The sequence below is a fragment of the Mesoplodon bidens genome (genome assembly GCF_964165515.1).
Source record: "Mesoplodon bidens genome assembly, chromosome: 18".
Lineage (NCBI taxonomy): Eukaryota > Metazoa > Chordata > Mammalia > Artiodactyla > Ziphiidae > Mesoplodon > Mesoplodon bidens.
In genome coordinates, this window is record NC_138175.1 from 43,494,266 (window position 1) to 43,515,559 (window position 21,294).

At 62.4% G+C, this 21,294-nt stretch overlaps 1 protein-coding gene across 1 annotated transcript in view; it reads right to left on the minus strand.

Annotated features, from left to right (window-relative positions):
- Nucleotides 1-312: 312 nt before the first annotated feature.
- The window catches only part of PEPD (peptidase D), a 117,649-nt gene continuing 96,667 nt past the window's right edge, over nt 313-21,294 (minus strand). The window contains exons 12-15 of the mRNA XM_081217136.1: nt 13,772-13,920; nt 5,612-5,796; nt 2,068-2,259; nt 313-1,615 (exon numbers count right to left, since the gene is read on the minus strand). Of these exons, the coding sequence (XP_081073262.1) occupies nt 1,478-1,615; nt 2,068-2,259; nt 5,612-5,796; nt 13,772-13,920 (664 nt within the window). The 3' untranslated portion in view covers nt 313-1,477. The remainder of the gene's footprint in view (nt 1,616-2,067; nt 2,260-5,611; nt 5,797-13,771; nt 13,921-21,294) is intronic.

The window sequence follows — 21,294 nt, forward strand, 5'->3', positions numbered from 1 at the left end:
AGGAGAAAGGTGTATGTTTTTTAGTTAACACAGCTAAACTAAACTGTCCACTTAGAGTTCCAACCTAACTTTATAACCTTAACTGGTTTTATCCTGGGGGTGGGGGAACCTGAAACCCTGCGCACTAGAGCATGGCTCGCAGATACAGCCGGGGGAGAGAACGATTTGGCAAACTCAAACTCCTGACCCTCAGAAAGACGATCATTACTCAAACTGCTTAATACCACAGATAACTTAGGGAATATATCTGCGCACCAGGAGGAAACCTTAAAAAATGGTTTGTAAATCTAAGAAGAAAAAGATAAATGATGATTTGAAACTAATGCTGCTTTATTTTAATGTGGCCACATCACAAGCACTTTTGTGTTACTGCCATAGGAAGAAATCAATTTACTCAACTCTTCAGTGACTTCAGCGGTCTCTGGCTTGGGCTACAGAGTTTCCCCACCCTGTTAAGGTTTCATCTCTGACGTCCGTCCTTCTCACCTGTCCTTCACCTTGGCTCGGATGAGAGCCAAGGATGAGAGAACCCCAGAATGGTGTGCAGAATTCTTGAAGCCCGCTGCAGGGGTGGGGGCGGTTCTCTGGGACCGTGGGAGAGGTGGGCAGGCAGAGGAAGGCCAGGTGTCCTGCCACTGGCAGGGACTGGGCCCAGGTGGCCCGGGATGGCTCCACAGCCTCAGGGTGGAGTTCGGCCAGTGGGCTTCCACTTAGGGGAGACAAATGGACTTGGCAGACGTGGAAGGAACCAGAAAGCTCACCTTTGCCATGGTGCTGCCTTAGGCGGCAGTGTCTCTCAAACAGATGCTGGCTTTGCAAGCCTGTCCCGCATGAGAAGGAAATCAAAGACAAGGAATCTGCGAGTCTCATGTTGTCGATAACTGTACCTTAAGGGCTGCGTGATTCTGCCCCCCTTCGGAAATCCAGCTTTGAGGCAGTAACCGTACCAAAGAGGCTTCCTACTCTACAGCCCTCTTCACGTGGGCAGAGGCCCAGCCCCACCTATGCCCAGACTCCCGGGTCTCTGCAGGGCCAGTTTCCAGGTCTAACCCTGCAGTGCTCACCTGCAAAGGGACAAAGAGAGAGGGAGCCGGGCACAAAGGTCCATTTTAGGAAATCTTCTATTGCAAATTCCATTCTGTGTACTGATTTTGAGAGAAAACACGAGAAAGGCATCTTTCCTGAGCAGCATACAAATGACGGCAAGATACACATTTAGTTGCTAGTGAAGAACACGATTATTCAAAATAACGGGATAATTGAAAATGAGCATTTTAAAAGCCGCTGTCGCTGTCGTTCAAGCGAAGTAAGTAAAAACAGATTAAGGGTGTGATCCCACAGAAGGTTAATTAAAAAAGTTTCTCCCTGGGAAACAGCATATTTGGTGTGATCAAACGCTGATGCCGCATGTGATTTCTGAGCACCGCTGGGGGCCAACCGCCAGGCCGCCGTCCATGAAGTGAGCTTGCCCGTGGCTCTACTTTGGGCCAGAGAAGGGAGCAAAGGCCTTGTCACGGCCTGCCATGCATTCTTCAACCTCCTCCACTGTGCGGGGCACACAGGTCAGCAGCTCCACGCCACTGTCCGTCACCACGACGTCATCCTCGATCCGGACCTGGTCAGAACGACGGACGCTCGTTATTTCTGAGCTGGCCTCACACGCTAAGTTTGAGGGTCGGGCCCGACGGCTCCAGGCTGACCCCCACCGAGTGGGAAGAGCCCTTTCTGAGGAGTGGTCAGTACTGCCGGGGGCAGGGGGCTGGCCTCAAGGCCTCTGTGGGCAGCTGCTGGGAAGAAGGCGCCTCCCACAGGAACCTGCTCGTGCCACCTGCCCACCCTGGCCTTGCCCCTTGCCCGGTGGCTGGGAGCCCCTGGAGTGGGCAGGGGTTTTGTAGGAATCTGAGTCGCTTGTGTTGAGGGCTGAGGCTCCTGTCTGGTGACAGACCATGAGAAAGGGCAGGCCAGGTCCCTCTCCAGTGAGGAAGTCAAGACTGTGCCTCCTGTCCTGGAGGACAAAGAGGTGACACGCAGCAAGGGAGCAAGGACGCGGGGCCCACCAGCACTCACCCCGCCAAAACCATGGAAGCGTTGCAGAACCTCGCGGTTAAAGAAGCAGGCACGGGCCGGGTCAGCCAGGGCCTCGTCCAGGAGGTGGTCAATGAAGTAGATGCCGGGCTCCACAGTGAGCACCATGCCCGGCTCCAGGCGCCGAGCGGTGCGCAGGTGCCGCAGGCCAGGCTCGTCCATCCGGTCCACGCCCTGGGGGAGAGGACGGTGAGGGGGATCCAGGAGGGCGCAGCCCCAGCCCAGGGCCACCGCATCGGTGGGAGGAAGACGGAAACAGGTGAGCGCGCGGGGCACCCGCCCCTGCCCGTGCAGGCGTCCACACGTGGGGCCTGGCTCGGGCCCCGTGGGTCCCCCTGGAGCTGCAGGAGGCTCTATGACCATGGGGGTCTCCAGCCCAGACTCAGCCTTGCTGTGTTGCCCATGGCACTCCAGATAAACCCCTCCGCTCTCTGCACGCTCCCCTAGATTTCTCACGTCCCTGCCCCTGCTTCTCCTCAGAACCGTGCCCCGTGGACGCCCGTGCACACACACCCAGGGCAAGCTGCCCCTGCTGGCCCATGGGGCTGGCTGGGGGTCCGGCTGCCTCAACCAGGCCCTCTCCCCGCGAGAGGAACAGTAGAAGCCAAACTTGTGAAGCCTTTAAGAAGGCTTGTGGGGCCTCCCAGGCTGCACGCTTTCTTCTAGGCAGCTCAAGTGGAAACCAGCCCCAGAAGTGCTGGACCTGGTATCCCCCACAAGCCAAGCCCTAGGTTTTCCACGTGGCCTTCCGGGAGGAGGGACAGGTGCTGTCGGCAGGACGGGCCATCAGTACGAGCTCTGGCTCGTGTGTGCACAAACGCACGCTCACCCCGTGTGCATGGCCTGGGGGTGTGTGCCCCAAGAAGCGCACGTGGGCGGCTCCACACCATGCCCGTGTGCTGGGCCCCCACTGAACCACGGTGACCGGTTCTCAGCCCTGCAGGGGCACCACCCCCCCTCCCCTGCCAACACTCACATGGGCGTGGCCAACAGGGCCATGAGGGCAGGTGGTACCTAGGACACTTGCAGAAATTTCCCTGCCTTCACCAGGTCCCAGAAGCACCCATCCATCCCTTGGCCAAGGCCTGTGAGTGGGGCAGCAAGCAAGCTTTCTGGTCGGGCTCTGAGCTTTCCCTGCCCCGCTCGCAGCTCTCCCCTGGAAGCCCAGCTGCTGGAGATGGAGCTGTCATTTCTGACTGTTTGGGGGCCAAGAACATCAGACTTCAATTAGTGGTTCATGTAAGGTAACCAGAAACGGGCTGGCTCAGCCTCCATCCACGGCTGGGCACAGCAGGGAAGGCTGTGAGCGTGATTCCACGAGGGTGGGGACAGCGGGGCGTGTAGAAACTGGTACGTGCAGCCGCCCTGACCTGGTGTGAGTCAGGCTGGGACGGAGGTGATGAGGGGACACCAAGGCCCTGTGACCCCTGATGGGTCATGCTCTGGGCCCAGGAGCCTGTCTGGTGTGGTACCCGACCCCAAAGCACTACTATGTGCCTAGAGGAGCTAGGCAGGAAGGCAGGGGACATACGAGGGCACAGTCTGGGATGACAGTCCCTGTGCTCAGGTGGGAGGTGCTGGCAGGGCGGGGCGGGGCGGGGCCCTGTCTCCTGCCATCTGAAGCCCGTGCCTGCCCCTGGGCAGCCCCTCCTGTCCCTTCCCTTCATGCTGCCCCCCAGGTGCCGTCGCCTTCTCTCTACTCCAAGGTTGTCAAAGACAGGGGCCTGGCGGAGGCAGAGACTGACAAGGTCTCCCTGACCTCCTTGGTCACCGTGGGCCCCCCGCTGCCCCAGAGCGGTGTACCGAGGGTGGAGGGTTTGCTCCAACTTGTACAGACAGCCTTCCCTCTGGAAGATTTCAGGACCACAACTCAGACTGGGGGTGAGGGGAGAATGGAAGGGATCCCGTGGGGCACAGGAGAATGTGCGCGCCCCAGCCCACTGACCATGACCCCCCGCCCCCCTTCAGAGCGCTAGCTCTCTGGTCTGCCCTATGGGGCCCACCAGGAACGGCCAGATCAGGGCTGGGAAAAGGATGGAGGCCGAGCTGAGTGGGGAGAAGACCCCAAGAAGGGGAGCAGCCGCGCGCCCAGCCCCTCGGGCCCGGGGACTCCAGCCTTGTTGGGGCTCAGGGGCCCCTGCCCATGCCGGGTCCACGCTGGCTTCTGCCTGGGCTCAGGGCTCGATGGGGCCTCCGCTTTACTGGGCTCTGGGCAGAAGAGACCCAGATGTGTCTATAGGCCTGAAATAAAACAAATGACTTTTATAGGAAAAGCCATATTTTTTCCACAATGTTTATCTGTCAGAAGGATAGACTCTGAGCACAAAGGACTGCTTACTGGAAAAGATGAAAACAGTTTGCTGCCAATTTTCTCTGGTGGAAAAAGAGCGCTTTGGAGACTAATGAATAACGAGCCTCAGTTAACAATGTCTGGAAGGCCCAGCTCTTGGCTCCGTACCACAATGTGATGGATAGAAATTAGGAAATTAAAACCGATTTTGTTTCTCCAAATTTAACTGTTTACACTTGAGGAAAAAATAATTGAATAATAATGCTTCTCTTGAGCAATTCCGCACCCCCCCCCAACCCCCAAATATCGTTCTTAGAGCTTTCAAAATACCCTGCAGCTAAGAGGCCAAGCCCAGTCTTGGCTAACTGGCTGGTGGGCCCCAAGGCGTGCACCGATTGCATAATCCGCCCCCTGCACTGCGGGCACCAGGCCAGACGGCAGGGCTGGGCTTACCCACACCCACCGGCCGGGCAGGCTGCAGCCACCTGCCCGGCAAGGCTTCGGCAGGGCCTCCCGAAGCCGTGAGCACCGTCTGGGTGGTCCTTTCAAGGGTCGGTCAGTAGGAGGGGGAGGGGAAAGCCTGGCCTGGAGACGCCCACACAAGCCTTCCTCCCCTGCCAAGGGTATCTCCTAGAGACAAGGAGGCCAGCAGAGCGTGCTGGCCCAGGGGCCTGGGGGGCAGAGGTTGCACCAGGGAGGAAGCAGGAGTAGGACCCGTGAGGGGCGCTGGGCTCAGCTAGTCCCAGGAGGGACCGGGGCCAGCCACCAGATGGTGGAGCCTCATCACCCCGTCTGAATGAAGCCAGAGGCATGAGGACATGACGGGTGCAGTGCCAGCCCCATCACTAAGACGCAGCTTTGTGGCTCCCGCTGCCCTGTGGGGACCCCGTGCACTGCACACTGACCATCTACCACCTTTCAGGGCAGGCGATGCCCCCAGCGCACAGCCCGGGGCTCCATGCAGAGCACGCCCATCCCACACCAGGTCCTGTGGAGGCAGCCATGGCGGGGGAGGCGTTGGGCACGGGGGGCATCAGGGCAGCGACCTGGGCCAGGACCAACCAATGGGTGAAGGGGGAGGAGGGGCGGCGGGCCTCGCCGGGACCCCATTCCTCCTCACCCTCCTGTCCCACTACACTCCCGCCGTCTCCCAGAGCCCCAGCCCAGCCCAGGGAGGGCCAAGCCCAGCTACGGCTCACAGGCAGGCCACTCGGGGGCTGATGCACCCACACTGACCTCGGGGTAGCCTCCCACGTCATGCACATCGATGCCCATGAAGTGGCCGAGCCCGTGAGGCATGAACACGGCTCCCAGGTGGGCCTGGACCATGGCGTCCACGCTGCCGGTCAGGATGCCGATGCGGGTCAGCTCCTCCAGATGGATGCGGTCGGCCAGGCGGTGCATGTCGGGCCACCAGACGCCTGTGGCTCAGAAGGAGGCTGCAGTGAGCTGCAGAGTCTGGCAGCCTGGCCAGGGCTTCCCCGGGCAAGGTTTCGGGGGACACACGACGCCCTCGCACTGGCTGAGGCCGTGAGGGCCTGAGGTGAGGGGCAAGGGTGACGTGTCCCGGGCAGCGCTTCACGCAGGGCTTTCCCAGCACAGCTCTGGACTGGAGACCCTCCCTCTCTCCACTGTGCCCTCAGGGGCAGGCTCCTGTCACCCATGGTCACCACAGGGGCCCAGCCCATGTCGTGTCTGCTCCTGGGGCCAGGGGAGCCCAGTAGGTCCTTGGCGTCAGGAGGAGAAAAGCGTTGTGTCCCCCAACAGTGGACGTGGGGCAGCCTCAGTGGGCCCCAGGCTGAGGCTCAGGTCCAAACGTTGCCTCAGAGCCTCAGGCTGGGGGTGGGGGGCATCCCTGCACACCCCCGCATGGGGCTGAATCATCCCTGGAGCCTCTGTGGGGAGCAAAGGTTTCTGGGGTGAAAGTGCAGCTGGCACTACCTCACGGGCAAACTGGCAGGGGTCTGTGGCCCTGTCTGCTACAAGCGCTAGGTGACCATCTCCGTGGCAGCCCAGATGTCCAAGCCCCAGGCTGCTAATCAGACTCCTCTTTGCCCCAATCCTTCTGGGGCAAAGGTCACCATGGAGAGTATCCCCAGTAACCAACTTTCGAGGAGGGCAGGCTGTGCAGAGCTCAGGGGCTCAGCCCTGCCTGGTGCCCAGGGAGGCCCTTAGGGGCTGGAGCCTAGGGCCCTCAGGGAGCCGCCTCAAAGAGCCTCGACCGTCACTGGGGCACGGCCACCTTGGCCACTGGGCTCCATGGAGTCCCCACCTTCAGCCTCACTCGAGGGCACTGGGTGCTCAGGCTAAGCACCGGACAAGGCCTTAGGCTGGCAAACCCCCCCGCCCCATCCTACGAGGGTGGAGTTGGGGGCAGGCCATGTGCCGGCCGAGGCTAGCAGCCCCAGGACACTCAGGGTCAGGTGGACAGGGTGGGACCGGCACCCAGAGAGGGTGGCCAGTGCCGGTCCTTGCGGCCCCCTCCATGTGGGGAGTAACCCTGGCTCCCAAGGGGCCTCCCAGCCATGCCCTGATGATCACAAGAGCACTGGGACCCCACACCCCGAGGGGCCTTGTTGGACCCTGCGCTGGTGAGGGTTAGGCCACCAGGGTCTGAAACTCTGGCTGGCAGAGGGCAGATGATGGGCCCAAGGGGTAAAAGGAGATGAGAGCCCCTCCTGGGACACATACCCTCCCCTCTCAGATGCTCTTGCTGGGCACCAGTCCCCCATGTGGGGGCCCCCTTTCCTGCCAGAGACAGTGGGCCCATGGCTGGGGTCTCGGGCTGGCTGGAGGCCCAGGGCTGATCCAATGTCCCGGATCCCCAGGGTCCAGGCTCTGAGCAGGTGGTGCTGCGGCCTGGCCAGTTCACAGGGGAGTGGCCAGCCCCTGGCCCAAGCTGCAGGGAGGCCAAGGGTGGAGGATGCCCAGTCTTGTCCCGAGGCTCAGACTCCTTGGAATCCAGCTCCTGAGTCCAGCCCCGTTCTACCTGCCCAAGCCCACCACACGGGGGTGGCATCCTGGGGTCTGGAGTCTGGCTATAACCACGTCAGCGTGGGGGACCAGGTCTGCACCCCTGAGGTTGGAGCCGGCATGGGGGGCTTTTCTCTGATGGTCTGGCATCCTGAAATGGAGACCTGGGTAACCGGGTCCCACCTTGGCCGCTCACCTGCCGTGTGATCTGGCCAAGCCTTCACCTCCATGAGCCCCAGACGCCTCTTTTGTCAAACAGGGCCACAGCGCTGGCCCCAGAAAGCTGGCTGTATAGGCTCTGGCACCTACTGGGGGACCAGCTCACTAATCCCCCCAAACTGTCACTAGCCACCTGTGGCCAGCCAGACCCTGGCTTGGACACATGACAGTTCACTGCGTTCCTGGGGCACAAGCCAAGACTGCCCCAGCCTTGGCCGCTGCTCTTCTTCTAAGACCGACCCACCCACCTCGACCTCCTCGGGTCAGGCCACCTGTGTTCCAGAAGCACACTGAGGTCTCTGCAGGTCAGACCCTTTCCAGACCCGGCTGGCCTGTGACTCTTCATCCTCGAGGTCTCAGCGGAAACGTCAGCCCCTCCTGGGGTGACACCCCCCACCCCACCCCCGCCGTTGTTCTCTCTCTGCTGTCCCGGCTATTCCTCTCCTCTCCGTGCACCTTGTTCCTGTCCAGCAGGTGTGCTTCCTTGCTTCTAGGGTCTCCCCACCAGAAGGGCGGCTGCCTCCCCTGGGCACACCGGGGCCTGGCGGAGCGGGTGCCGGTTCAGGGCTGAGCACGTAGCACACTCTTTTCTAAGGTCTGCTCCCGCCTGGGGCTCTGGGCCTAAAAGAGCCCCCAAACAGCCCAGCGAACTCGGCTCCTGTCACTCAGCCGGGCCCCTGGGGCTGAGGAAGGGCCGATGCCCCAACCCCCGGGCAGCTCCATCTCTCTTGGGCAGGGCCTTTTCCGGTGGCCAAGAGAGAGGCCCGGGAAGCAGTCTGACTTCAAGCCTGGCTAACTTCCACGGTGGGGCTGCGGTCTCGGCCCAGCCGCAGCGGAGGGTGGGAACCAGGTATAAATCAAGCTCCGTCCTGGCAGCTCGGCTCTCCTCCTGTCCTCGCGGCCCCTCGTGGGGGCCGGACGTGCAGGCCCCAGCGGTCCCCACGGCGCCTCTAGTCTTCCTTGCCTGCGTGCCCTTGGGGAAGGCCTTGCACACAGCTCTCTTGGCCGGGACTGGGAGTTTCTGCCTGCGTGTGGTTAGGGTTGTGACAGTGATTAAACCTCCAGCAACTTGGCCCCAGCGTCTGGCCCGGATGGTGGTTACGACACCCACGGCCAGGGCAGGGGCCCCTGAAGTGTGTGGAGGTTACTGTCCTAGGGCTAGGCTGGAGGGGTGGGCACAGGCCAGAGGGCCTCCCTGCCCACCTAACGCCCCGACGCCCGGGTTCCTCAGCCTCTGCAGCCCGCAGGCACCTCTGAGCCCACACGCCCAGCCAGGGGCATCGGCAGTCCCGCAAGCCTGCTCCTACTGGGGATGCCACGCCGTGGATCACACTGCAGAGACTGGGCGCCATCTGCCCTGCCCACCCTCCCACCTCCAGCAAGCACCAAGTCTCGTCCCGTCTTCCCGAAACATCTCCTGAACCCGGTGCCTCTGTGGGCCCCCACCTCTCCTGGACCCCTGCCTGGTTCCTCCCCAGTCCTCGCAATGCCTCACCCCCGCTGCATCCTGCACAAGGCCGGGACACCAGGACATCTCGTTAGAACACGGAACAGACCATGCCAGTCCCCCCACCCGCCCCCGCCGAGGACAGAGCCCCGAGCTCCTCGGCCCGGCTTCCCACTCCACCCTCATCCCTCACCCACTCCTGAGTGCTGGCGCCCCCGTGCCTTCCACCCGCTGTTCCCTCAGCTGGGACCACCCCCTCCAGGGCCCTCGCCTTCCCAGTCTCACTCCCGTTCCTCCTATGGGCCTTTGTGCTGAGGCTTTCTCCAGGAAGCCCTCTCTGACTGCCCCTTCCCGTGCTGCCAGAGCTAAGCACACGGGCACAGCCATGGCAGGTCGTGGCCTCTGATCCCTGAGAAGGCGGGGCCTATGCCCTGCTCCGAGGCTGGTAACCGTTTGGCCTGACCAGGAGCCCCTGCCTCCCTCGTGGCTCTCTTGCAGCCAGTGCTGTGACCTCATGGGCCCAGGATTCAGGTGTGCCCCCCACCCTGCTCCTCTGTGCACTCAGACCCCAGGGTGGCTGGGCAGCATCTGGGTTTGCGCCGCATCACCTGCCTTTTGGCTCAGAGGGACCAGAGTCCCAGTGCCCAAGCCCCACTATGTATCCAGAGCAGCCCCAAGTCACTGGCTGGTCTTCTGTGCCCACCTGGCCCCCCTCAGACCACACCTTCCCCTGCTGGGCCGGGAGCCTGCTGGGCCTGCTGCCTGGGCCGGCTCCTTGGAGCCTCGGCAGCATCCATCACAGGCTTGAGGCCTCCTGCCCAGAGCGTGACAGCCCTGGGGGCTCTAAGGCCCTGAGCCGAGCTGGGAAGGCAGCAGAGGGCCCCTTGAGCTACATCCTCACAGCCCCATCCAGACAAAGAGCTCACTTCGTTTGAAGACAATGGCCCTCGGGGGATGATAGCGCGCCAGGCCCTGGGGGTGCAGGAGGGCAGGCTCAGGGCCAGGGTCCCAGGGCAGGCCCCACGGGCTGCAGGGAACTGTCTGGCAGGCCGCGCTGGCGCAGGGCTGAGGGCTTCCAGTCCACCCCAGCACACAGCCCTGCCTGCTGCCAGGACCTCTGGGGACCCACTCACCCTGCAGGACAGGGGCAGCACGTGCCCAGGCTGCAGGCGCCTCGATGCCGAGTTGAGCGTGGCTGCCTCACGTGGTCTCCGTGTGCTCCCTCCCCGCCCTCCCTGGCCTCTCCGCCAGGGAGGGCGGGGACTCACCCACTGCCCTTCGGCCAGCAAGGGAGCCTCTCAGGCCAGAGTGGGGACACAGGGCCCTCGCCAAACACAGCCCTCCCTGTCCTGGCTTCTGCCAGAGGGCGCTCACGATCTGGATGGCGCGGTCTCCCAGCACCTCTGTCTGCCAGAGCCCTGCATTCCGCACCATGTCTAAGGCGAGGCCTGAGAGGAGTCCTGCCGCTGCAGCCCCCGCCCCCGCCAGGGAGTGAGGCAGAGCAGGCCAAGGCACCCCGACCCCGGGGGTCTGCAGAGCTGCCCCGCCCTGCACCTGCGGCCAGCTCAGACACTGGCTCTGGCCCAGCCTCCCCCACAGTGCTTCCTCCCCTCATACGGGCCGGTGGGGGGTGGGTCCCATCGGCAAGCTCCTGGGTGCCCGCGGAGACGGGGGTGGGGTGGGGGGTGGCCACGGAAGCCTTGGAGAGCTTCGACTGCACCCGGCCAGAAGCCGGCGCGTGGCCGCCGCATCCCCTCCCGCGGGGCAGATGAGGGTGGCGTTCTCCCAGGTGTGGCAGCTGCCTGGCCTGCCCCTGCCACCTCGTGCGGCCCCCCTGAGTGAGCTCAGCCCTCCGTCCCTGGCTGTCTGAGTGGCAGTGAGGGACGCTCCCCCTCTGACCCCAGGCCTGCTTTCCTCAATCCCGGGGCAGTAGACCAGGATCTGGTACACTCCGAGCACTGGTCCCTGCCTCTCCTCTGGGCATCTTGCTGTGACCCCGGCCGCCTTTATTTACTCTTCCCTGGAAGGCTCAGGAAGCAGTCACGCAGTCTCAGCGGGTGTTTGTCTTGGCCCAGGAGCCAAACCCACAAACCAGGGGTATTTCCGCTAGGATAGGGCACAGGGCTGACCTGGCCACGGCCTCTGAGCTGCCTGTGGGGAGGTGACCTGCCCCGACGTGTGAGAGCAGCTCTGTGGGCAGGACCCCCATCCCGCCCGGCCTGCACCGCATGCGGCCCCCGGGGAACTGTGTCCCAACCCCGAAGCACGGGGTGTGGGCTGGGGGAGCTCTGCGAGGGCTCTGCTTCATCCCCCCAACAAGGGAACTTCGAAGCCCCACTGTGCGCCGGGGGAGGCTTGCCTCCGTCTGCAGGGACCAGCTCAGCTGAGCCCAGCCTGGCCGGGCCTGAAGCCTTATAACTGCTCCTGAAGTGACATGGCCAGGCAGCCCCATGGGACCTCGGTGCCAGGACCACGCACCAGGCCCTTTTAGTGCAATGTGTGGCCCCGGGGACCTGCCTGTGGGCCCGGCCACCTTCTGGGCAGAGTTGGCATTGCTTGGTTGGCCGACTGAGCTGGCCGGGACACCAGCTGGGGAGGCGCCACCCAGGTCCTGCCCAGGCCGCAGCAGGTTTTCCTGTGGGTGGGTGGGGTCAGCCAGGCCTTGGCCGCCACCCGCCTCAGCACAGGGACGGAGCTAAGCAGTGCCAGGGACATGAAGCCTGGAGCTCCAAGTTGAGCGAAGAGCCCCAGGGGAGACACTGTCCCTCCAAATCCCTACCCGCCCGACATCCCGCCAACCTTCCCCGCCCCCCACCACCGCCATATGCCTTGGCCTCACTGTGCCCGCCCGTCTCCAGTGTGGAGCGCGGCAGCAGCCCTCCATCCTTCTGTACCGCGGCCCGGCGCCAGGCTCGGGTCCACGCAGACCCACGCCACGCTCCCAGAGGGACCCGCCCTGGGGCGTGGGTGCACAGGGGTCACGGGGCTCACCCAGAGGAGCGTCCACCTCGGGGGCCAGGCACCTCCACCCACTCTCACTGGCCCAAACCTTTTGCTACATATGGAACGCTTATCACTTAAACGACCGATGTTCAAAGCTGAGCAGAACCATCTATTCCTTCTCTCCCTGGGGTAAAGCCAGGGTGTCAAGGGAGGAGGAGGAGATGTCCCTCGCTCGGGGTGACTGCCCCACACAGGCCGGCTTTTACGGGTCACAGGTCACACATTCTGAGGTTTAAAGGTCAGAAAGTATAAAAAGGCTCCTGGGTTTCCCTGGTGGCGCAGTGGTTGAGAGTCTGCCTGCAGATGCAGGGGACACGGGTTCGTGCCCTGGTCCGGGAAGACCCCACATGCCACGGAGCGGCTGGGCCTGTGAGCCATGGCCGCTAAGCCTGCGCGTCCGGAGCCTGTGCTCCGCAACGGGAGAGACCACAACAGTGAGAGGCCCGCGTACCTCAAAAAAAAAAAAAAAAAAAAAAAGGCTTCTGGTGAACACTCTCCCTTCTGCCCACGCCCCACCGTGTCTGTCTGGTTCCCTTCCGGCACCTCTTCTGTGGATTTCCAAGCACATGTGGATCCACGTTCTCGCCATCCTCTGTTTTTCATGAAAGGGGGGTCCCCTGGCCACCCCCTCCTGCACTTCTGTGTCTTCATGCAACGGTTTGTCCTGGAGGTGTCCATATTAATCCCTACCTAGAGGGAGCTGCTGCTTTTTAAGCACAGTTACAGCACAAGATGCTGTTTTCTTTCCCAGCCGCTAAACCAGGCAAGTCTCGTCGACACTGTCGCCGGGCAGGAGGTTAGCTTTGAGGTTTCCTTCCTTGTCTCCTTTCTGGGGTATATCTGAGTTCCTCATCCTTGGACTCATCTGGTCACCAAGCCCTGTTCCCTCTGGACACAGGGTGCGGGCCCATCACCCCTCCAGGGCTCCCTGGCCTCTGGTGGGCCCCAGTGCTGGATGGGGGGCATCCACAAAGCCCTGCTAACCATCTGCCTCCCCTGAAGGGGGCAGCTGCAGAGGACCCCTCACGATCAGCAACTGGCCTGCAACAAGTGGCCACGGGGCCGTGGAGGCCAAGAACCGAGCCATCAGATTCTGGGCCCGAAAGGGGCCACACACTGGGGCCTTACAGTCTGGGGGCTCAGGATCTTTTCTTCTTTTTCTCTTTGTAAAAAAAAAAAAAAAGCTCCATGGAGGGATACAAATCTGACTGCCACAGTCCCCGATTTTGAACTCAGAGCCCAGCCCTCAAGGCCTGTCATGCCAGGTGCTCAGATGGCCCCGCCACCTCCTCTCACCATTCCCCAAATACCGGAGAGACATTCAGCTCCCGCCAACCCAGCCGCAGCCGGCAGCCGCGAATGAGGGGGCTCCACGCGCAACCAGAGGCCAGTGTCCAAGCTGCCAAGCCCTCTCTGGAACAGACTCTGCTTTGGGACAGGGCAGAGGACATGCTGACATCCCAGTGGCCAGTGTGGAAAGGAAGATGCGCAGGTGGAGGTCGGATGGGATGCGGGGTGACCTTGGGCTGAGCTCCCCGATCCCCAGCTCTGTCCCTGCTTGGTGGTCAGATCCCTTTCCCAGGAAGGATGCTGGGGACCCGCCAGCATCTGGAGCCTTGCTGGCTGAGCGTGAGAGGGGGCGACAGATTCAGGTCGCAGAGTGCGGGACCTGCTTCTCCGAGGTGCCCTGCCACCTGGCCATCTGCATCCACACGCCAGGTGGTCCTCCCCGCAGGCCCCGCCCCTGCCCTCACCTGGCTTCATGGTGCTCATGACGGCCCGGGAGCTCCGCAGCACTGCCTCATAGATGGCCTTCTGGTCCAGGGTGAACTTGCCGTTGGCGGGAAAGGAGCACGTGATGTCCGAAGCGAAGCAGTAATACTCACCGCCCATGTCGAACACGCTGCAGGGAGAGTGGGGCATGAGGCCAGGGGGACACTAGGGGCACCCGTCCCCTCCAACCACGCTTCCCTCCCGCCCGGTGCTCAAGCCGCTGAGCCCGAGCCTTCTTGCAGCGTGGCCGGTGCAGGCAGCAGCTTGGGGCCCTCCGACCCTGCTGTCCCCTCACGGTACACGGGCGGCCAAGGAACCACGGGGCGTCCCAGGAGACCTCCGACTCCAGAGCAGGAAGGCTGGGGGCAGTGGGGCTGCCCACACACCTCCCCTCCACAGCCTCCGCTGGCCAGGCCTCTGGATGCCCAGCTGTGGGGAGGGGAAGGGGTGGAGATGTCCCCAGACCCCCGCCTGCCACCTGGCCCTCCATAAGGGCATTCTGACAGACCCTCCCGGGGCCACCCGGCACCCAGCATGGGGCACAGCTGCAGCCCACGAGGCAATGCTCACGGGAGCTGGACGGGTCCTTGGGACAGACGCACCCGCCTGACAGAAGACGTGGGCTGAGCCGCAGTGCCTGCTTCTTGCAGGCCCCGGTGTCCCAGTGAAAACCCAGCCGACAGTTCTGCTCCAGCTCTGGGGTCCCCTTGGCCAGAGAAGCGTGGCCCTCTCCCCACTGGGGTGGGACAGTGTGCTCTGCCAGGGCCCGGCTGGCCAAGTCCCCGACTCGGGGGCCGTCTGGCCCCCAGCATCTCCAGGTGACAGAGTGAAGACCAGGAGGCACAGAAGGTGGGAGTAGAGAGGGGGAGGAAAGAAGAAGCTGGAGCTGGGAGCACGAGCCAGTAGAGGCAGGACGGTGCTGGGACAGGCAGGCAGGCTGCTGAGTCAGGAGGACGGGCCAGCTGAGCCTGCCCTCTGGACACCCCGTGACAGGGCCCCGGTGCAGCAGGGCTGGGAGGGAGAGGAGCGAGCCTCGCTCCCACACCCTTGCTGCCTGACCACGCGCTCACACCCTTTACTGGTCAAGGACGGGTAAGAATCCTGCCCCACGCAACCTCCACGGTGAGATAAGACTAAATAAGCGAGGGGCTGCTGGGTCCAAGCCTGGCTCCCACTGGGTCACCCACGCTGAGAGGAGTGGGGTGCCCAGACTGAGCAGCCTCCACATCCTGTCCCACCCCAGCAGGCTGCTCGACTACAGGCACAGAGCAGGGACCCAACAGCCCCCTGACCCCATCACGGGGTCAGGGCCAAGTCAGGATGCTGACAGTGACAGAACCGACGGAGGGACATCAGTCCGGCCTCAGGCCTGGACCCCTGCTGTGTCTTCAGGACCAGGGGACCACAGCGCCAGGTGGGGTGGAGGCGGTAAGGGCTGTCCTCTCTGTGCCTGGCTCTGCCCCTGGGGGGCACTCTGTAGGCCGCACAAATCCTGGCAAATCGGAGCCCGGAGGGCAGAGCCACGCCTTCTATGACAAGGGCTTCTCACCCAAACCCAAATTCTAATGGTAAACACGATGGCTCAACCAACATTCCAGAAGCTGCCTGTGTGCCTGTCTCTGGGGACCCCTACCCCCAGCAACGGGCCCTACAAGTGGAGCAGGGAGTTGGGCCACGCGGCCTGACAGCAGCGCCGGGGACACCGCAGAAACAGACTAAGGGAAACCGCGAACGCTCGGGATCCGCAGACGCCCTGCTGGAATCCAAAGTCCCCAGTCGGGCACTTTTTAATCTCCTGTCTTTTTCTGATTGCAAAACACCATAAACAGTGTCAATAGTGCAAAAAGCATCAGATAACAACTCAGGTGATTCTCAGGGGGGCGGGGGAAGAGCCCCACTGGCACGGCAGGGGAGACTTCGCGTTGGGTCAAAGTCACAGACTCTGGGGGACCCTGCCTGGGGCAGGCCAACGGAAGGGGGACTTGGGCCTCCCTTGAGGGGAGCCGCCCAGGCCTGGTGTGGGAACCGAGGACCAAATGTCGAGAAGCCCCGAGCAGACATGCCTAGGCATCTGCTCTCCAGGATGCTCCAGATGCACCAGGGTGTTAGGGCTGACGGCTGTCTGCAGCCTTACTCCTGCCCGGGGCACATCCCCACTCCCCTCCCGCCCCCCTCCCAGCTGGCCAGGAGGGTGGGGCGTACCTTAGCCCTAAACTGCAGGGAAACGGAGGCTCTGAACACTGGTCCAGCAAAGTCCCAAGTCGGTGGTCAGCAATTCAGAGCCCAGGGATGGGCTCTCCTGTCCTGGCTCTGGCTGGCCCTCAGCCTTCAGGGACTCAGTTTTCCCACTTTTAAAACGTGGACGCCACCACTGCTGCATGTTCACGTCCACCAGGGCCAGCATGCAGACAGGCCTGGGGAGCGGAACCGCATGGGGCCGCGGCCTAGCTTCACCCGGAGAGCAGGGCATTCTCATTTGGGCTCCTCAGAGCCAACAAAGGAAAATCGTCTGTGGTTTGTTGATTCAGAATGCCCAGGAATGGCCTGAGCAGACAGGATAGAGCCAGGGGCGTGGGGACATGGATTCCTGGGGGCCACCACATCAGAGGGCAACCTGTAGCAGCACCCCCGGCAGAAATTTCTATCGGACTGTGCAGATCTCGAAGAAAAACACAAATTAAATTATTTAAAAAGCCAGGAAGCCCACAAGCACAGGCCGAACGCTGGAGTCATCCAGAGCAGTGAAAACAGGACTCTTCCCCAGAACAGACAAGACTCCTGACCAAGTTCTCAAAAACAAAGATGTGGGAAGGTGGGTGCTTGGAGTTCCTCAGCCAGTCTGGCTTTATTGTTCAGGTTCTAGAAAACTTCAGCTGTATTTTTTGTTTTAAAATCATCCGCTTTCTGGAGAGGGAAGTGTACACCCAGCTGGCCAGCTCCATCCTGCCCCGCGACGCTCAGGCACGGGGCTGACGTCTATTTTTATGCTCTCAGTTCCCCATCTTCTTTGGCTTTTTTTTTTTTTTTTTAAATCCCCCTCAGAGTTCCTACATGTATAAGTTATTCAGATTTTAAGCCATTCTGGAATCCAGGGATGAAAGCCATCGCCTTTTATAAATCATCTCCCCCAACTCCTCTGTGTCCACTCCATCCGTCCTCTGAATGCACGCTGATGATGGAGAATTCGCTCATCCTTTGGCTCAACCGAGAACGCCGGATCCGTCCTCCCCGGCTGCCTGGGGACACCCACCGGGGACCTTACCATCTCCGGCCGAGTGAACGCGTGTGATAATCTAAGCCATCTGGGGAGATATTACACATCTCCGAGCAATATGCTGGGGTCTCAATCCCCACATGTGTTCATCTGGTTCTATTTCTGGCTCAGATGAGAGGTTCTGTCTTCCGCTGGCTCCTCCTGGGCAGCTTCAGGCCCGGGCTACCCGCCACCATTGGCCCACCCAGGCCCTCCTCAGTCCCCCTGGCTCCACCGCAGGCAGAAGGCCTAGGAGACGGTTCGGCCAGTGATGTGAGGCCTGGGGAAGGTCTGGGGGAAATGCCGCAGTGTTTATACGAGGGCCGCTGTGTACGCAGGCTGCAGCTTCATTTTAAGCTCCAGGGCCGCTGCCTCGTTCCCAGCTACCTCTCACCCCAGATAAGGCACTGCGCGTGCACGCGTGTGTGTATGCACTAACTCAATGACCTGTTCACCACAGTCGCAGCATTTCAGACCCCAACTTGCACCCGCCCCAGTCTGCGTTCCAGACCAGGCTGGGGGATTTCTGAGCTGCGGGAAACTCCTGCTTCCCTCCAGACCTCAGCGTGAGACAGAGAGGGAGGCGTACTGGTCACTTTCCTGTTCATGGGCCGCAGGCCAGACAAGACCCACGGGCCACCCACTGGCTCCCAGCCAGACCTCTGGTGCAATGCCGAGCCCCAGGTGTGGCCGGCGGGGCAAAGGCCACCACTCGGAGCCCTGGAGGCTCCCTCCGTACCACAGGCTGACTCACCAAGCTGCTCTCTCCCCAGAGAGACTGCCTTCTGGGCATCCCTGTTCCCCAACCCAGTCACGGGACAGCTGTTCCCGTGGGGCCCGGGCAGACAGGGAAGTCACCTAGGCAACCAGCTCCAGGACCCCCCGAGCCAGCAATCCCCGGCACACACGGTGACAAGAGCAGGCACGTGCTGTGGGCCTCCTGTGTCCGGATGGGACTCTTGTTACCTTTCTACAGATGACGTGGGGAGAAGCAGGGCACCAGTGTGGGCTGCGTCCCCAGGAAGGACGTTACCCGGTACCGGCCCGACCTATGGGTGGGACACGGCGGGCGCCCACCCGGGGCTGGCTGCTGCCACAGCACAGCGGGCCGAGGGCTGGGCGTCAGGGCAGTGGCCTCCGCAGGGGAGGCAGTGAGTCGGTGTCATGCGCACAGCACATGCTTCGTTCCACTTTTCGGTAAGTGGTGTCCCATGGTATCTGCGAGCACCCGGGCTGTCTGGACTGGTGCTTTCACACTGTGAGTCGTGATGTCAACTGTGTGGGCTACAGGGAAGGAGCATAAACGGACAACACAGACGGACAGAAACCCCGTGGTGAGGGTGCCTGGTTATCTAGGCATGTCTGCTCCCCGGTCCTGGGTTATAACGGTAAAGGCTGCTTCAACCTGGACGGCAGGTTGAAGGCCACGGCCACTGGTCTAGACAGATGGCTGACCAGGGCCTGTGCCCTCCTGAGAGTGTTCTCTTGCCCCCAGGACTGGGGCATGTCCTTAAGACCATCCAATCCTCAGGAGGGGGCTGGCTGGTGACAGCTGCATTGTCCTCTGAGGAGACAGCCAGGCGGGTGCGGGCGGGCTGGGGGTGTGTCTGGGCTGGGCCTGGCATCAGGAAGCTGGGCCTGGAGGTGACACTCATTCCCTAAAGCTGACCGAGGCCTCAGGCACCTCAAGCACCAGGACAACGGGGGCTTGGGGACACCTCAAGGTGGCCTCTCTGCCAGCTGGGGAGGAGCCCAGGCATGACTCGCCCCTCCATGGGCAGCAGCACACAGATGCCGGAAAGACATCAGACCAAGTGGCCCCCAGGAGTGGGCAGGATCGTCCCATTCCTTCCTGAGATGCCAAGGGGGCTGCCGGGACCCTGGGTGAGCAGCGGGCACCCCGCAGCCCGCAGGGGCGGGAGTGGGATGTCGATGACGGAGACGCAGGCTGTTGTCCCGGGCGCCGTGTGACGGAGGGGGTGAGGCGGGGGCACGCTTCCCAAGCAGTTTAAACTAACGTCTAGTCCACATCAAACCTGTGGGACGAACAGGGAACTAACTCGAGAGAAGGGCAGGGAGAAGCCGGCCGGCAGTGGTGCCAGTGGCAGGACGAGGGTGGCCAGGAGGGGAGAGAGCTGCCCCAGCCGTGCCCCCTCGTGGGCCTGGCTCCTCCTCTGTGGCAGGAAAGGACGGGGCAGCCCGGGCAGCCCTGCAGACAGTGTCTGACACCACCTCAACTCGGGGAGCAGCAGCAAGCACCACCCACACGCCAGCGACACTTCGGGTGTCTTCCGGGGCCTCCCTGGGAGGAAATCAGTAGCCCTTATTTCTCTGGGCTTCGGTCCAGGAGTGCTGTGTCAGCCCTCCGCCAGTCAGCAGGGCAAAGCCGGGGCTTCAGGCTGACCATCATCGGGGCAAGGAGACAGAAGGGGCCCTCGTCCCGCTACAGGGAAGGAGAGGAAATGACACAGGCTGGCTGCTAAGGGACGGGCCGGGACAGGCGTCTCTCTCCCCCACTAACCGAGCTGGCCGCCCCCCTCCCGTGCCCCAGGACACAGAGACCACAGCCAGCAGAGATGAGCCCGGCAAGCGCGCCCTGAGGCAACGCTGCCCTCTTCTGGCCAGTGCTGGGAGGTCCGGCTCACCACCCACCTCTGCCCCTGGGCAACCCAGGCCGGGGCATCCTTCGACTGGGGCAGCTAGAAGGCTCTGATAAGGGCCACAGGGCGCGCTACCCCAGGAACCACTCCTCCGCCACCTGATCAGATGGTGGGAGAGGGAGGAGGTGGCAGGTGAGGAGTGGTGTCCCAGCTGTTTTCCAAATCAGACCCCACTGGACGCAGACCCTGGACCCTCCCTACCTCTGCCTCCTGGGGTGTGCCTGCTGGGCCCAGAGGAGACGGGGAGTCTAGCGCAAGAGTGGGCCCAACTCTGGGTGCACTACTTCCTTGGAGACTTAAACATGGACAGTGGTGCTCCCTGGTGGCCCATGGGCAGGGCACCAGCCCTCGGCGCTTCTACCCACCTTTGGAGACTCTGGTTTCCAAAGCCCAGGCTGGTTCTGGGAGGAGAGGGCAGTGCGTGAGGACTCAGAGGACCATCACCCCAGCCACTCCTGTGCTCAGAGCCAGCGGGTCAGGACTGACTTGGTGGTGAGGGGTTCTCCTGGGGCTCCCACCCAGGAAGGGCCTTCGATGACGCTCGACACCGTCCCGTGTGAGCTCGGCAAGGGCATTAATTAGAAGCGCGCCACACTTCTGTTATCCTGTTTTAGAAGGTCTGCCTGTTTGCCTTAAGATGAAAACAGCAGCTAACGGCTTCTCTAGGACAGCAACTTGGTGACGGGGCTCATGGTGAACCCCGAGGGCCACAGCAGGAAAGGGCTCTCAGAGGCAACAGCAAAGCCCCGAGAGGCCCCACAAGAGGCCTTGTGCCTCTGAACCAGCCAAGAGGGAGGAACGTGGGGACCTGAGGCCACGTCAAAGTCTAGTTCCCCACCCCGGGATCCATGCAGAGCAAGCGGGGCAGCATCCAGACGAGGTAAATGGCGGGGGGCTGGCGTGGTGCGAGGAGTGGTCCCCAAAATCCTCTTCTCAGCTCTCGGGTGACGCGTCTGATGTGGAGTAAGAACCAGCGCGTCTAACGTACGGGACCCTGATTTCCCGGCCCAGCTCCCGGGAGGTGCCCGGTTTTAGAAGGACAGAGGAGTTGACGGTGGCCCTGGCCGGCTACATGCTCCACCTGGCACGCGCCTCGAGGACAGTTTGGGGGCTGAAAACACAGAGCAGGCAACCACGTGACTGGAGAGCTGGGCCCGGCACATGCTCTGCTGGTGGCTCTCACCTCCAGTCTCCGTCCTGGAAGCAGCTGCTGGAAGGCGGGCCTCAGGGGCACAGGTGCGCTGCTGGCTCTGGGAATGTCGCTGTGTTGCAGCTCTCTCCCGCCAAGAGCCACCTGTGCCGGGCTCCACACTCAACGTTTTGCCCTCATTATCCCAGTCCTCAGAGCTGGGTGCTGTCTTTCCCCCAACGATGGATGGAGAAACTGAGGCTCAGAGGGGTGGCCATTCAGCTAGGGAGGGGGAGGGCAGGGACTTGAACTGGGGACCTTCTGTGTTCATCATCACACATCTGGGACCAGAGGGAGAGGGATGGGAAGGGCTGGCTGCCCCTCGGCACCCACTCCTCACTTTCTCCAGCAGCATCTGACTGTCCTGGACCAGCTCCGGCCCCCAAACAGTCCCACTCCTAA